General features: G+C 33.8%; 2 protein-coding genes across 13 annotated transcripts in view; one reads left to right on the top strand and one right to left on the bottom strand.

The window, feature by feature from the left end:
- LOC408710 (KH domain-containing, RNA-binding, signal transduction-associated protein 2) overlaps nucleotides 1-16,938 on the top strand; it is a 103,991-nt gene that overhangs the window by 6,539 nt on the left and 80,514 nt on the right. For 2 of the 3 annotated variants that reach the window (XR_003304212.1, XR_003304211.1), the window contains exons 9-10: nucleotides 19-99; nucleotides 701-945. The exons of the other annotated variant lie outside the window; for it this stretch is intronic. The gene's annotated coding sequence lies outside the window, so the exon portion shown is untranslated. The remainder of the gene's footprint in view (nucleotides 1-18; nucleotides 100-700; nucleotides 946-16,938) is intronic. 3 annotated transcript variants of the gene reach the window in all.
- The window catches only part of LOC410893 (transcription factor AP-2-epsilon), a 224,257-nt gene continuing 209,238 nt past the window's right edge, over nucleotides 1,920-16,938 (bottom strand). For all 10 annotated transcript variants that reach the window (XM_026439200.1, XM_026439201.1, XM_026439204.1 and 7 more), the window contains 4 exons: nucleotides 13,856-13,974; nucleotides 5,993-6,134; nucleotides 5,696-5,867; nucleotides 1,920-5,515 (listed from right to left, as the gene is read on the bottom strand). In XM_026439200.1, coding sequence (XP_026294985.1) covers nucleotides 5,378-5,515; nucleotides 5,696-5,867; nucleotides 5,993-6,134; nucleotides 13,856-13,974 — 571 coding nt within the window. In that variant the 3' untranslated portion in view covers nucleotides 1,920-5,377. The remainder of the gene's footprint in view (nucleotides 5,516-5,695; nucleotides 5,868-5,992; nucleotides 6,135-13,855; nucleotides 13,975-16,938) is intronic.

Raw genomic sequence — 16,938 nt, 5'->3', positions numbered from 1 at the left:
AGTAAGATTTTTTTTCAGGCAATGGGATGAACAGTCTATGCACAATTATAATTACGTCAGTTGAAGAAATAATGGAATTTAACTATTAAACAGTGACTGGTATGGTAAAATACAAGATACATATTTTAAATATTTTTAAAGTTCAATATCGGTTCACAATGCTTTCAATGCAATAGACAAGATTTTAAAAAATATTTATTCTATGTATTTTTGTGATTTTATAAACTGTTAGAAAATAGAATTAAAAATAATTAATGATATAAAAAATAGTTTACAAAATGAAAATTTTATTAGATCTTTCAATTAGGTTTAATTGATTTCAATAAAATATAATCTTACTCATTTTGATCTAATTTTTAACTTTTTATGGTAATATATAAATAACTTAATATTTAAATCGTTTAAATTTTCGAATAAAATGAAGATCTTCATTTCATTTTAATAATATTTTAGAAGTATAAATTTAATTTCTCATTTCATAACATAGTAGCATAAATATAATATATATTATATGTTATACGGATATGTATGCATCCGTTATCTAGAATAAAAAGATTCAATTTAAAATAAATATCGAAAATAAGGATGGAGTGAATATTAATTTTTATTTTGTGAAGAATAATAAAAATAATAAGGTTATTATTTTAGTTTATATTTGAATTTTCCGCGCAATGTCTGAAATTATAATTTTTTTCGGCAGATGGCGCAAGTTGCAGTTCGCTACCAAAATGGCGTCTGTAAACGCGGTGTGTACGAAGTAAATTGAAATATTTATTCTGTTTTCTGTGTAAACGGTTTTAATTAATATTTAAGAATAGTTTAGAAGTATCTAGAAAATAAGTGGAGATAAAGTGTAAATTTTTATTGTGTATCAAGATGATTAGCGAAGTGAGAATAACGTTTAACTTGCATGATTTGGCGCGCTCCATCCATTTACAGCTATAGGTATGTACTATTTGAAATCGATATATTGATATTTGAAAATTATTAGAAACATATATTGTACATTTGAATTTTCATATTTTTGTGTTAATATTTTTGAAATAAATTATTACAAAATGAAAACTTTTGAACGATCCTCATATTTTACATTGACAAATAATTTATTATTTTACATACTTTGATATTTTGAGCTTAACGTTCGAATTAGTTTTCATTTCAATTATTTTTACAATTTTATATAACAGATTTTTTTTATTTCTTTTCTTAATTATATTTTTTTCTTAATCATATCATATTACTTTATCGACTATTATTAAATATTTACTTTTTTTTACAAAAACAAAATTATTCATTTCTAGTTTTTTTTTTTTTAAAGAGATAAAATATTTTGTAATTTTTCTTTAAAAAATTCATTACATCAATTTTTCACAAATTCTTGATTTAAAATGTTGAATTATTAAAGCCCATTTTAAATGATTAAATAGGATTATACTGAACATAAGTGTATAAATTGCTTAGAAACAATATTCTTATTTATTTATCACACACCAATATACAAAAATGAACTGTATAATCAATATCAGAATATAATATACTACGAAATTCAAATATATTTAATAAAGATATATCTGAGTATCTTACAAGATTAGAATGATGCTTCAACTTCGAACAAAAATGGTCTACAACATTCTTTGCAGTTGGCACAGAAATTCTGGTAGAAAAACGTTTTTCTACGGTCGCTCTAAGGATTATAAATAAGTATTAATTTACGGGACCTTACGTTCTAACAAGTCGCCTAAGTATTCGTGAATGAAAATAAGGGGATTCAAGGATTTTTCTCTGTCTTTTTTTTCTCTAACGTTTTTACCGTCTCTTTTCATTTTCATTTTCTAACTAAACTCACGGCGTTGGTCTCGATACTCGTGGAAAAATGTTTTCCCTATTTTTCCATAACTTCTTTTTTCTCTGCTTCTTAATTTTTTTTTTTTTTTTTTTTTCATCGAAGAAAATTGCGGTCAAAGTAGTACGCAATGTCGTAAGGGGGAAAAAAAAATTAACGTGTTCGTAACGTTGGAAATAAAATTTGTCGATGCGATAAAAGTCTGATAACTATTCGTAACTAGCGTTTGTTGGTTGCTTCGAATAATAAAATTCGATGGTGCGCGTCTCCGGTAAACGAAAAGTCTGGTGTGTGGCGCCATCTACAACAACCGCGCTAGTACCTATGAAAAAACATGGAATGATAATAGTAATTTTAGTGTCTTTTTTTTTTTTTTTTCCTTTTTTTTTCTTTTCCCTCCTTTCGTTCTTGCCTTGCTCGATTTATGCCTTAGTAATATTACGATTATATCACAAGAAAGATTCAAATACTCTGTACATAATATCCCGGAACGCGAGACGTTCGATCAGGTTTCTTAATCTTACATTTACATACGCCTAAGATTTAATTACAAAGTTAGATATGTCTCAGGTTCACCTGGTATTGTACTTCAACGCAATTTCTCGTGCTTCCACTCTGCGTTTCTTCTCCCTATCTTTCCCCCCTCCTTAACACGAAACTTTTCGAGTAAAACACCTCGATACCATTGATCGAGATCTTGATCTTTATTTCTCTCACGATATTTTCTTTTCGTGATTCTCTTTCGAGATAAAAGTTCGAAATTTATCTTCCTCCCTAAAATTCGAACGATGCTCGTTCGATTTAGATATTTTCGGCTACTCGCTTCTAATCGTCGATACAGATCTTACATTTCTAAACTCGATATCGTTAATTGGCACATCTCAAATGGCAACTTTCGTATTGGCACGATTAAAATGATCCTTAGAGTTTTTGTCTTCTTTTTCCTTTTTTCTCTCTCTCTCTCTCTTTTTCTTAATTTCTTGACACCGATGATCGCGCACACACGCTGAACAAAATTTTTAGAGAAATAGTAACAAGAAGCAAAATAATTAAAAATTAAAAATTACCCATTCGCTTTCGACGGTTAAATTTTTTTAAAGACTAAAAATGAGGCAATTTTAGCAACGAACGAACGAACATAACTGAATCGACGTCGTTGTTCATATAACGATTTACATATATCACTCGTTTATTCGATCTATCCGCTCGTACCGTGATATTATATTGAATTTGTGCTACAAATCTATGAAACATTACATTACACGAAATGGATCAATCGAGCGTAATAACAAAGCATCAGGAATATTGTCCGAGAATTGCAAGTTTAACGGTGATCGTAAAAGATTCTCGAATTGAAATCATTCATTCAACCGATCGAATCGCTAATAGAAAGTGCTTGGAGAGCGTAATTCGCACGGTGTGTCGTCAACTATTCCAAAGCTATTCGAGAAGAAAATCTTTTTATTACGTGGAATGGATCGTGAAATTCGAAATTTGAGCGCATGGAAAACTAATTTACGTATCGTAAAATCCCTAAATTCGCTACCACGGAATCGGTTCGAAAATACGGTGTCGTGATGAATCTGAAATATAACAAACGATTATTGGAATGATCCTCCTTCGTTATTTCGATTTAAATAAAACTTGCTCGACTATTTAATAGATAAAGATTCTAAATTAATACTTTTTTTTTTTCAAGCCTCGGACGGCCGTGTGAATTCTCACTTTTTTCTTTCTTTTTGTTCGTTGTGACACCTTTTTTTTTTAATCTCGCACGATGCGATCGAGATCGTGTGCTCTTACATTTCTCTCATGGATAATTGATTCGCAGATATTCTATAACGAGAGATTAAAGAAGATATAATAATATAATATAATAATTTCATGATCGAGTCCACAATTACAAGTTTTTTTTACGTTAAATCGTAATGGATATCGTAAATTTATATTTAAAAAAAATAACGTAACGTTTATTTATGTTTACGAGAAAACGTACAACATCAAAGACGAAGCGAGATATGAATATGGAACGATCGTGTTTAAATGGTAAATTCCACGCGCGATGGACTCGATCAATCGGAAGAAGTGTGGTCCATAGAGACGCAAACGGATTTACAATCGTTGTAAAATCGTTAAAATTATAAATTGTACACGCGATATAGAGAGCAATATATCACTATGCTGACAATATTAATGCTTACGTAACGCGTCGTAATCGATACTTACTGCGCGTATGTCGGACGCTCGTTAATGAGCAAAGTGTAGCGGATGCTTGAGCAATATATATATATATAAATAGTCGAAAAAATTATACGACAAGAGAAAAACAAGATGTTAGAAACTGCTGTTTTCGTCGCTGTTACGTCTGTGCGCGCTCTCGATTATCGATCGATTCGCGAGTTACAAAACAGGTGAGACACGAAGATCAAGGCATACGAAATAACATCTTTCCGTATATTTATATTAGATTTCTTGGCCATCGTTCGAATTTTACATCCTGTATTATATTTCCCTATTATACAATTATCATATCGTGAAATTTGTAAAAATCACCTTCGACCGTTTTAAAATCGATTGCACAAAATCGTTTGGAATCGCTATCACTAAAAAAAGAAGAACTATCACAAGTAATACGCGACGCGCGTATAAATATTGGTGGATGCGCTCGTTCGAAACGATCGCGATTTTGATAGAAAACGTACCCACCACGAGGAAAGCATGCGGGGGAAGACGCGAATGGAAAAAGTTTTCTTCTCTTTTTTGCACGCCACGAGACAGATCGTACAGATCCCGTCGAATCGATCGATACGTTCCTTCATCTCCTCGGCACAGGCGCGTTCTCAAACTGAATTGAAACAGGCAGTGGAAAGGACAAACCGATAACAGTCGCTCTCTTAATCGAGAGCACGTTCTCTCGTTGTTGATATATATATAAACGTAACCGCGGTTACGAATCTTCGAAACCACGATACACGTTCATTCGTGTCTCGACTATCGTCGAGCCAACAGGGAACGAAGCATAGTAATATCTTTTATTATCCCATCGCCGATCGTTTCGACCCGATCTTGTCTTCGACGAGGCTCACCACGAGGCTCACTCTCGTTCGATTTTAATCGACTAAACAGAGATTGCACATTTTCTCGTGACTTCTTCGCCATTCATTTCACCTAGAACACTTTCGACCAGCCAACCTCAGCGAGCACGGATATCCGCGAGCACGATAGGCCTCGAGGATAGAATATATATACGTCTCTCCCTTCCTCTTCTCTTATATTTCTTTCTCTCTGTATATTTTTCTTTCCCACTTTCTTTTTTTTCTTTTTTTTTTTTTTTTCTTTTTTCGATTATCATTACAACGGAGCTCGTGGGTGGGACGTACGTACGCGGACATATACGTGTCGTCTCAGTGGTCCATCAGAGGCTGTTCGCGATTTTAGGATAGAGAAAAAGGAAAAGCTCGCGAAAGCTCAGTTGTACGGCCAGGAGTGCCTAATTGAAGTGACCACGTTGGAGGTAGGCGGGTCATCTGGGCGTCACTTCTTCATGTCGTTCATCAACGTGCCGTCCTTGCTCTTGTTCGTGTCGAGGCTCGATTGCTGACTACTTGTCACGCCGCTTCCGTTCCCTGGATACATCTTCTCCAGATGATTCAGGGATTCGCTTAGGAACTTCTGTAACGAATAATTTCGAATCAATCGGTTAACGCGAAGAGGGGAATTAATGAATTTTGCTTTGAATTTTCGATTCTCAACCCGATCGAATCGCAAAAAGGAAAAAAGTTAGAAAATTGTAAAGTCTTCGTTCCTACTAAAAAAATTTAATTCCAAGTTGAGAAGTATAGAGGGCAGTACCTGTATTGCCGTAAGAGCGGCTACGATTGCAGGGCTTCCGAATCCGTGTGATATGAGAGAGAAATGTGTTAGGTGTCTCTGTATGCTTGGATCGAGGATGTGTTGCGGCCGTGTGTTGCAAAGTGGCGATCTGTCTTGATTCAAAAGATCCATCAGCTCTTTGGTGATTTGTCTGAAAGAGGAAATCTCAGATTTTAAATCTTCGAACCTCGATTAAATTAGAATATCCTTATATATTTCATAACGCGCTTGAAATTACGATTTATCTCTGGCCACGAGTGGAAAATGAATTCTTACTTGGTGGCATGAAGAAGTTCTTTCCTCCTGTACGAATCTTGCGGTTCGCAATGCTGCCGACTGAGGTATTCGGCAACTTGTTTCGCAGGGAATTCGGTTTCGCATACGTAGCCGAAGTCTCTGGCAAGGTGAATGGCTTCTCCTGGAAAAAAGAAAGGGGGAAAAAAAAGAAAAGATAAATGAAAGGAGAATAAAATGAACTTGTTATGGGATGAACTTCAATTACGCAACCCATCATATATGGAAATGCGTGTAAACTTTTTATTATCGCCCATTTACGATTCAATGGGACGAGAATTTGTATATACAAATTCTTTTTATCTCTTTTTCGCCCATTAAAATTATCTCGTACGTATTTTTATTATGCACTTCTTTCATTTTACGGGTTGTTTTAAACACTCTAGATTCCTCCAAACAACGATACCTTACGTAAAACGAATCATTTTTTAAGGAAAGTTAATATATTATTAATTGATCGGGGAGATTTATATTCGTCGTCATTTTTTTACTCTTCCTCGACTGTAGAAAATTATTTTTTTTATCTCGAATCATCATCATCATCATTAATGAATTCGTTAACGTGCAAATTTTTCATCAATTCCGTTGAATCGAAGAGAGATCCCTTTCTTAAAACAACCTTAGCCATTTCGCGCGTGCCAAGTTGCAAGATTGTTCTCTAGCGGGGGGAACTAATTTACGATAATGAAACGTGCATACGTGCTTTCTCCGGAGCACGTGGTGGCCCGTTCCTCCCCTTTCGGAACAATTCCCCTTCATCCGTCACCATTCCTCTCTTACTCCCGCTGTCTCTGTCCCCTGCACCCCTTTCTCTCCCGCACCCGATGATGGCAGGTAATTAGGTACCTACAACCGGGGTCTCGTGCAAGATGGAAGCGAGCCCGCTGGGCTCTATTATCGACAACCGAGCAAAACCCACCCGCAAGCCTGCCGGGTTTCGTCCTTACGAGAGATCGAGGAACACGGTCTCTGCAGAGCCGTCTGCAGTTAACGAATTATCCAATTTCGCGGACTTCCTTTTCGCGCAGGTGAAAAGTATGTAAAATTATCCTCATTGCATCCTTCCTCTTAAGCTTGAAAAGTTCTCTGATATTTGGAATTTTCAATTTGAGGATAAGGAAAATTGGATGCTCTGCTTTCAATTGTCGTTTTCTTCTAATTTAAATTGTTTCTTCGATTGCAATGCTACTTCGTGATAGGCTATCGTTCGTGTTTCGTAATTCAATTTCGTACAATGTTATATTAGTTCTCTACATCGCGTAAATTGTAGAGGAGAAATTGTTATTTAACGGTTAGATTGGAAGAAGGAGTAGTTTAAGAATGTTGTGTATATATATATATATATATTTATATTCCGACGTGTAATGTAAATTACAGCGGCGCGAATTGCTGGAAACAAACGAATCGAAAATCTTGCAAAATTGTTTCACAATCGATGGTAATTTATATAATCCCTCGCTAATACTTTTTGTGCCTCGATATCAATCACAAACGACGCAACGTAATTTCTCAAATTGCATTTCTCCCATCGATTGTTGGCGAATTCAAAAGAAAAATTATCCTCTTATTTCTTTTTCAAAAAATAGAAGAAGAAAAAAAGGAATATCATGAATTATTCTAACCATATATTACTTTTTGCACATCGTTGCAATAAAACTTTCTAAACCAATAAGAAATAATAAAACACCTAAAATAACACGGGGGAAAAAAAATTTCTCATCGTAAACTCCATTGTCAACATTTACAACTCCTTTTCAATATAACCATCTTTTCTTATAAAATCTTATAAATCCACGTGGAATTGATAGTTTTGCATTTAAACGAAACGTACATAACATCGAACTCGAAATATTAATTAATGTTTCCACAGGTGGAAGATTCTACGATTCGCTTTGCTAATCGTTTTCTTTTTTTTTTCCCCTCCGATAAAACCTCCGATAAAATATCTTCTCCCCCCCTCCCCCCATTGTCGATATCCAACGTGTAAAAGCTAGTTTACAACTATGTACAAGCCGTGTAAACTCGAAAAGATCGGTCGTCTCGGAGCGAGGCCGAGAATTAAACGCGTGTCACCAACAACCGGCGACTATCGACGATCTAATCGTGAACGCAAGTCGCGCCAGTTTCTGCACGATGCACGTACAAAGTGCAACAGGTCGTTCCAACTAGCTTTTAGTACCGTCCACGATGTATTGCCGCATACGAGCCGGTGCATTTGCATACGAGCTCGTAGCGCGCCGCTCGCAGTGTTTCATAACTTCTTTTAATTTCCTTTTAACTTGAATTGATATTTCTGTCACGTTTCGTAGGCCGCAGATGCGCGACTTTTTACGTATTCGTTGTGCACACGTGGGATTAGTTAATCGGGATATCGTTAAGAGATCGTTAAGATCGTTCCTTTTTATGGGACGCGGTAATAGAATTTTTCTTATGAAAATCTTTTATACAACTTGCCCTTTGATCCGTCGTTTTTTTGTCTTTTTAGTTGAGAGGTATTGTGTGCGTATTATTATTGTTTAGATCACAAGATATACGTAGATATGTTACGTGATCGCACGTAATAACTGTTGATTCGATATATATATATATCGGAAGAAAATATCGCACAGTTTTTAGAAATCTGTGAATTTATTGTGTACATCGCGTTGCTTTCCTACGATATTTAGATATAAATTGTAATTTTTTGTGTAAAATTAATTTGTCAATGGTTACAAACGCTCAATTATTGGTCAACCATTCGTTCTGTTATTGATTATGTCGATACTTGTCTTCTTGGAATTTGGAAATCATTATTTTGAATATTTAATAATTGCATTTTGAACGAAATATTTGGAGAGGACAATATAAAGATAAGATATTTCTGCGTGTATTCTCTTCACTTCGAATTATTACCTTAGTTTCCACTTCAATTATACTCCATTTAATCCAGAAGCATCTTAGATCAAAATGAAGATTATATTTTTCGTTATTATATACACGTTGATTTTTCGATTGAACGAATGACGTACATAGTAAAGTCGTGAAGCGAAAAAAATAATCGTTAATTCACGAGTCACGTTGCTGATTCGTTCTCTCGCGAGTATCCACGTGTACCAATCTGCAATTCGCATCTGCAATCACCTTCGACCAATCTGTGGTCCTCATCTGCATTGCATTGAGTTGTCTCGTTGCACGTCTTTATCATAGATTATCATTACGATAGATTGTTCCCCTTTGAAACATTGGATATTTTTCAAACGATTGATAATACGAAGGCAAGAGTTTTTTTTAACCATTTAACGTGATTACTTAGTTTATTTCCACGTATCGATAACGCTGATCGAATTTTTCCTTTTTTTCTTCTTTTTTACATTACACGCATCTACGAATAATTTTCTAGCGTGTGTATCGATGATGATGCGTTTTGAAGGAAATAAAACAGATGATATCACCGATCTTTTTAAAATTAAAAATTGAAATCGAGAATAATTCATCTCGAGTTATATAATTATATATTTCTGCGAGATGGATAACAATTATTCGTTATTTATAAGTTTTCTTAGAAGAAAGGAACAGAATCGTACGAACTGTTAACCTATTTAAGAAACATTTCGATAGTTTCTTAATAAGAATGAACGAAGATATGAAAAAAGAAAAAATTCGAAACTTGCCCTTACTATTTAAATATACATATATATATATATTTAAACACGTCGTTTCTTCGTTAAATTACATAATTATCTCATTCGATATTCCGCGTGTGTGTGTATGTTTCTTTTTCTTTTTCTTTTTTTTTCTTTTTACGCTCGTCCTGAATTTTTACGACAGCGGTGTCGAGGAACGGTAAACGGTGCCGATAGTGGCATTCGATGGATGGTTCGTATAATCGATAAGTCTACCCTGGATGATCAATCTTTGAGAGCGACCGCAAATTATGCTCGGCTGTAATGTGTCTCGATAATCGAAATCTGGGGAAGGATTTCGGAGGGGAGGGAGGATCCTCTTCCGTGTACCTCGAGACACCGGTGTTCAGATAGCTTTGAGTATGCTTGCGGTTTCACCGGTGTGTCGAAACCCACCCGATTCCGATCGATACACAGAAAGTATGTAGACGCGTCGATGCGTATATACACGGTGTTCTGATTTCATATTTATACCGTCGGTTATGTACACATGCCAATGAATCGAATTATTATTTCTTCTTCGTATTTTTAACACGTGACGGAGGAGCTTAAAAATAGAAAAAATTTTATTCGAGTATAGTAAAGTTTTTTCATTTCATTCGAGAAAGATTTGTAAAAATTAGAAGAATTTAAAAATCATTGTCTTGGTTCGAGATCAATGATATTAAAAATTACTTATCGAGATCGTGAATTTTAATTTCATCCAAAATTGGGATAAATAAAATTGTTGGAATTTATCGTAAGAAATCGCGATGAGTAAGGCGGAGCAGAAAACGAGCTTTCGTCATGCGTACACAACCGAGATTGCGTCACACGTACAGGCAACCAGACACGAATTTACGCATGAATCACGCACAGGTATATACGTTAATCGTACACGGCCAAAGTATATCTATACACCTGGCGCGTTTACGTCCTCCTTTGAGAGGAGGTTCCCACACTTTCGCTGCACACCACCACCTCTTTCAACGGGTATCATACCTGTGTTGTACCTGCACGTATCTGTTAGACACACGTGGATATTTCGAAATATTATATCACTCGACGAATTTGACTTTCCTCGGCCACTGTTTTCTAAAATTTTTAAGCGTGGCCACATTTCAGATAGATCGATAGATCGATCGTACTGGTTATACTTCGTTGTACTTCGAATTTATGTTCATTTATCTCCATGATGCACGAATTTTCGTTGGAGAAAAATCCTTCGATCGATCGTCTATCGATCATATTGTAAAACTTCACGCGTAATTTATTTTGTGTTACGAGCGAGTGAAATCGTATTTCAGTAATTGTTTCATTAGGTAATCAAGAGAGTTAATGTTTCTTTTCTATGAAATCATCAATAGTTGAGGAATGGAAAGAGTTGTAAATAAAAATATTTTCCATATATCTCGAAAATAATTGGCATTTAAAAGATGAAAATAATTTTTCAAAAAGTTAATCGATATTCTATATTCTTTTCTCTCTTCCGATGAAAATTTCGATCTTAAAACCACGCTCTCCAAATTGTTATTATCCCTTTGATTCTCAGAAAGGATTATTTATATATGGACAAACTCCGAACAAAGGTAATCTCGCGAACTGATAAATCGTGCGTCATCGTTCCCGCCGCTGTACCGCAAATAGAAGAATAGGAATCGGTTCGAAATGATTAAAAGTCAATAACCAGATACGAAAATGCAACGAATCGATGCATCCAACATTCCGTCCCGACGATTCATGGACCGTGAAAGAGCCGAGGAGCGAATTCCAATTAACAAGTGGTATTCCTCCTCGCTGCTACAAATCTGCGCTGTTACGCAACGCATAATTAGATTTCTAGATTCAACCATACCGCCTTCTATATATCTATATATTTATATATATCCAGTTATTCAAATAAGCATCGATAATTGCGAATATGATAGAGTAGTCCTAACTAATATTTGTTGTGCTCCCTATTCCTTCTTACATCGTATACACGATTAAAAAAAGAAAGGAAAGGAAGAATAGAAAGAATAGAAGAAAATGTATTGAGACGGAGCAGAAGAAACGGTTATTCGAATAGAATAATCTTCGAGATTAACTTCCGTCTTCGAAATGCCACGAACGAAACGAAGATTCTGAATGTCCGTCGAAACTAGTTTGAAAACCTGTATGCCAGACAGTTAATTAGATCGGTGGATAGCTCGAGATATGGTTTAGCCATTTCGCAGAATTGATTCTGTTTACGCGTTATTAAGAAGTTACGCGTGTTCCTCTCCTTTTCTCCGATGTTGAACGAGATTGTATCGTTGACAGTAAAACAAAGCTGAAATTTATTGTTCGAGTAGAGTAGCTTAGTGGCGAGCATTTGGCATTTTGGAACGAGAAGCGCTTAGAGATGCGAAATGTGTTTCGTTGAGTTTGTAACGCGATCCAATTGTATTCGTTGCAAATTGAATAATGAACGGGCTGATTTACATTGTGGGATAATTACGAAGAAGAGGATGGATTTTATTAAAAGAAATCTTGATTTTTCTTTTTTTAATCTTTAATTTATAATGGGATAATTATGAAAAGGAAGATAGATTAAGAAAGAATTTTTTTATTGGAAGAGTGAAATTTTCACAGAAGATTTGAAAAATTAGATCAGAATTAAATCTTAGAATTAGATTGGCATATCAAACTCTCAAAATTTCTAGATTGTGAAAATATTTCATTATTCATCGTAAGATGAATTGATTACAGAAAATGTATTTCTTTTAATCTGAATTTCTTACTGGAAATATTCATGAAGTTTTCCTGGGAAACTGATATCACATCATCGATTCCTAAATCTTAAATCATATATTAGATATATTTCGTAGCTTTTTCACAAAATTTAAAAAAAAATCAATTATCAAAAGTAATACTTTATCTTCCTAAAAACTAATTTTCGTGTTATCATCAATATTGGATATTTAAATATTTATAATCGTCAACTTAATGCCTGATAAAATTATTCTTATTCGTGTTTCACACATCTTAACGAGCATTATACTCGGCGAATCTCGACTTATTAAAATATATTGTGACTATTATAAACGCGTGCTGCGACCGTTCTTTCGCGATATGTCAGCGGTAGAAAGAAAGAAAGAAAGAAAGATCGAGTCGGTGTTTTATACCAGCCCATCGGCCATAAATTATAATCAACGTCTGCACTAACACTCTAACAATTCGCCAGTTGAGTCATTAGAGGTTCGTCAGGGTGGATCGACCTTTATACGTTGAATCTCGTTATGCGAACGTGTGTTATTAAGAGCGTGGTTAATAGTGAATATCCTATAGGAATAGGTTCTAATTAACTGTCTTGGCCATGCCTAGCCGTATTGGTTGTTCGTGGCCATGCTTTGATTGTCATTAAAAACTATTTAATGTCGCTCTGCTTATGCGAACAATTTCGTTGAAATAATTTCGATGAGTATCTAAGAGATGATGATGATGATGATGGCGATGGATCGTAAGCATAATATTACCTATGGTAATAATGATTATGATCGGTAATGATAGATAGAAAACTTTTGTTGTATGCTGTATTTTAAGAGATTCTTCTATTTATAATTTATTTTTTTTTTTTTTTTAGAAAATAGATAAATAGATTGGTTGAATATACGAACGGATCATGTAATTATTGGGGAGAATTGAAATTTAGATCGTTGGAATAGTTGGAATTGGGATAATTAATATATAGAATGATTGATTTAAAATGTTCGATTTTAAATTCGGGATAAATTGGGTATAATAGATGTATTTTTGCGATATATTTCGTTTAAAGTAATGAAAATTAATATTAATTTCATTAATTCACGGCTGCCAGTGTTTTCCAATCGATCATATTGACATCGTAATATTGATATTAACATAATAACACAATGGCATAGTCTTAAGCTATTGATATTATCAGTATTTACGTAAATGCAAATTTTTATTTTCTCGCCTTTGATCTAACGCATTGTAAGCAAAGCAAAATAATTGAATAGTCAGATTCATATGTAGATTTTTCACCTTTGCTGAATTTTTTTTAATCCTCTATAATAATTAAAACAATGAATCTATCGATTTAAATGAAATATCGCGACGTAATTATTTAAATTTTTTTCTAAAATTATTATACGATATTTATAATAAATTTTATCGTGTTAATGCATTAATATTTAATTATTAAATTATTATTGCAACTTACCTTCCACTAAGGATGTTAAGAGCGTGACATTGGCAGCCTTCCTTCTTCCTGCTGGCAAATTCAGCCCAATTTTTTCCAATTTTTCCCTAAGCAGACGTCCGCCATTTTTGGATTTCGCTCTGCGAAATATAAGAAAAAAATTCTTTTACTTATAGGATAAAATTTTAAAAGATCACTATAAGAATCCTAAAGTCAAAAGTTGAATAATATTTAAGAAACGTGGATGTTGACATAAGGATTAATATAATGATTCGAGAAATTGAATGTATTAAAAAAAAAGGAAGGATGAATATGAACTACAAAATGAAGTTAAAATATGGAAGCAAATAATTTTGTCATTCTTCATTTTCATGAAACAAAAACTAACATTTCTTATTCAATAGAATTCTGTCATCTCATAGAATACGAAAATGAAAAGATAAAATAATACATGTGTATTATTACACAATAATAAATTTACAATGATAGAAGAAAAAATGTACACGTGTACAGATTTTTTAAAAAAACTTAAAAGTCAAATCATCTCTATATATATATATTCTAAAATACAATACGTCGCATTCAACGTATCTTGTTCATGCAAATTCATTGAGATGAAATTCTATTTTTCGATTTCCTTTGTTCACTTTGCGTTTAAATACAGTAAAGTGTTCGTAAACGCGAGCTTCAAACTCTTCAAGACTCGTTCTAGAGCGCAGAAATTACGAAACGGAATTGCCCCATTAATCATTTCTGATCTTTGAAGGAAGAGAAAAAAAATCGATTAGTAAACCGAGAGAGGAAGGGAGACGGAGAAACGAGAAAATTAGCATAATCCGTACGCGTGTCATCCATCGACGATTGAGTAACTTTACGAGTCGATGGCTGACGAGATACTTTCAAATATGTTGCACGTATTGCACAAAAGAATAAAAGTGTTCTACATATTATTGAATTCGAGATAAAGAATATCTTATATTTTTAGGTTACTTTCACATCGATCATATTAATAAATTATTCTTTTTCTTTGAATCTTCGTAGAAATTTTTGAAAAGTGGAAAGATTATTCATCGATCTTTTTCTTTTTCTTTTTATAAATTTCCTAACTTTGAGATTAAAATAACAAATTACTATGCAAATTGTTCGAAGGTTCCCTTTCTCTTCTAAAAACATAAGCATAATGAATCTAAAATTCCTCGAAGACAAAATCAATGTCAAATATGGTTTCAACTTTCAAGACAAGATATACGATATATTACAATTCATCGTTCGACTCTCATTCTAATCCCATTACACCTTATATATGTATCTTAAATATGTACATGTATAATCATATTACAAAATTCCTTGAACTTCTTCAACAACCTAAATCGAATATTGACATTGAATATTCATGCTAATAATATTCGTTTGAGAAAAGGGTAAACATTTTTCGAGCGAATAGATCAAAAATATTTAAAAAAAAAAAAAAAAAAGAAAAAGAATGACAACGGAGCTCGAAGAACATTCTAAATCTTTCACAAGCTCTCGAGGTTATTTCGCGGAAGATGGTCGAGAATTCGATAGCGCTTCTTAACACACCCTATTCATCCATCATTCGTGGACCGACATAACGGTAATACGTACTTATACACATCGGCTACCTTTGTTCGTCTCGAGTAGCCGGTTCATCCGGTAATCTTTCGCTTCGCTCGGCAATTAATACACTTTACCGCTATGAGTTTTTAATATATCTGCCGAAAGGATCTACGCCTCCTCGAAATGCGGCCTCGTGATTCTTCCACGTAACATCATGGAGATGCTAAGCAAACACTTCGACGCTTTCTTCATTATACGATATGGTAATAAATTTTTTTTTTAATCATTATGATATTAAATAAATAATTTTTATTCGTTGTGATTAATATATAATGAAGTGTTAATTTATTGGGGGAATTTTTGGAGGATCAATTCTAAAACAAATACAAAAATTTGTATGTAAAAATTTTTGTTATTTGTTAAATTGTAAGCAATAAGTAATAAATTGCTTATGAGTTAATAAATAAATCAACTTTTGTATTTTAATTTCTAAAATTGTCTTTTCAAGAATGTATTCACATTTTGTATACATTTTTGTATAAAAAAATATATTGATTTCTTCTTTCTGTTATAAATAAGTTCTTTGTCATATAAGGTGGAGTTATTACATTTATTAGTTTGAGGGATCAGATCGTTTCACTGTCAATAAACGTTTTTCTTTTATCTTTAATCATTTCATTGTCGATTTGATTGAATTTCAACGAGAGAATTCGAGATTTTTCTGATTTATTGTTCTCGTTTTGGATACGTGACGTGACGTTTATATATTTTATATCCTTTTGTTGGATTAGATTTCACGAAATCTTTCGTATTCTTCAATATGTGATTTTGCATATTGTGCATGTGTTTACAGCTTCTTACATATTCAAATTTTTACTCATCATTAACGCGATACACTTATTTCTTTTTCTCAAAACACCTTCTTCTCTTCTCGAATAATTGATGTCCAATAAAAATATATCCTTGTATATAATTTCCTCGTCACATTAACACGCGATTATCCTGTACAAGTTGCATAATTATATTATTATATCGTCACGCAGGACATTTACCCATTCTCGTTCAATACGAGATGAAGTTTATGCAACTCGGTGTCCTTCCATCTGTTCGATTCATCTTCGAGCGTTTCACGCCGTGGAAGGAATTCAACGAAAGTATCTCCATATACATATTTATTATCGAAACGATTCCTTTGTACGTGACGAGAGCAATTCTTCATTCATTACACAGTCTTGTCCCGAGAAGGATTCCCGTCTTCTTCAACGAACTGTATCCCCCCTCCTCCTAGAGATTTCTTCTTCACACCCCTCTCCACTCGATCCTCCCTCCCAATATGAACTTCAGAAATCACCCCTGATTACTCGAGAGATGTCCTCGACTGACGTTAATCGTTAAAATCTCGATCGCCGTTGATAAATTAATGATCGAGAATGGAATTATTTTTGAAATGGAAGAGAATATTGTGTTATTTTTTCCTCTCTCTCGAGTTAAAAGAGATTGTTTCTTCATTTTTTATTTCAAATAAA

The sequence above is a fragment of the Apis mellifera genome, linkage group LG2 (assembly GCF_003254395.2).
Source record: "Apis mellifera strain DH4 linkage group LG2, Amel_HAv3.1, whole genome shotgun sequence".
Taxonomy (NCBI): domain Eukaryota; kingdom Metazoa; phylum Arthropoda; class Insecta; order Hymenoptera; family Apidae; genus Apis; species Apis mellifera.
This window is presented reverse-complemented; position numbering and strand designations above follow the sequence as displayed.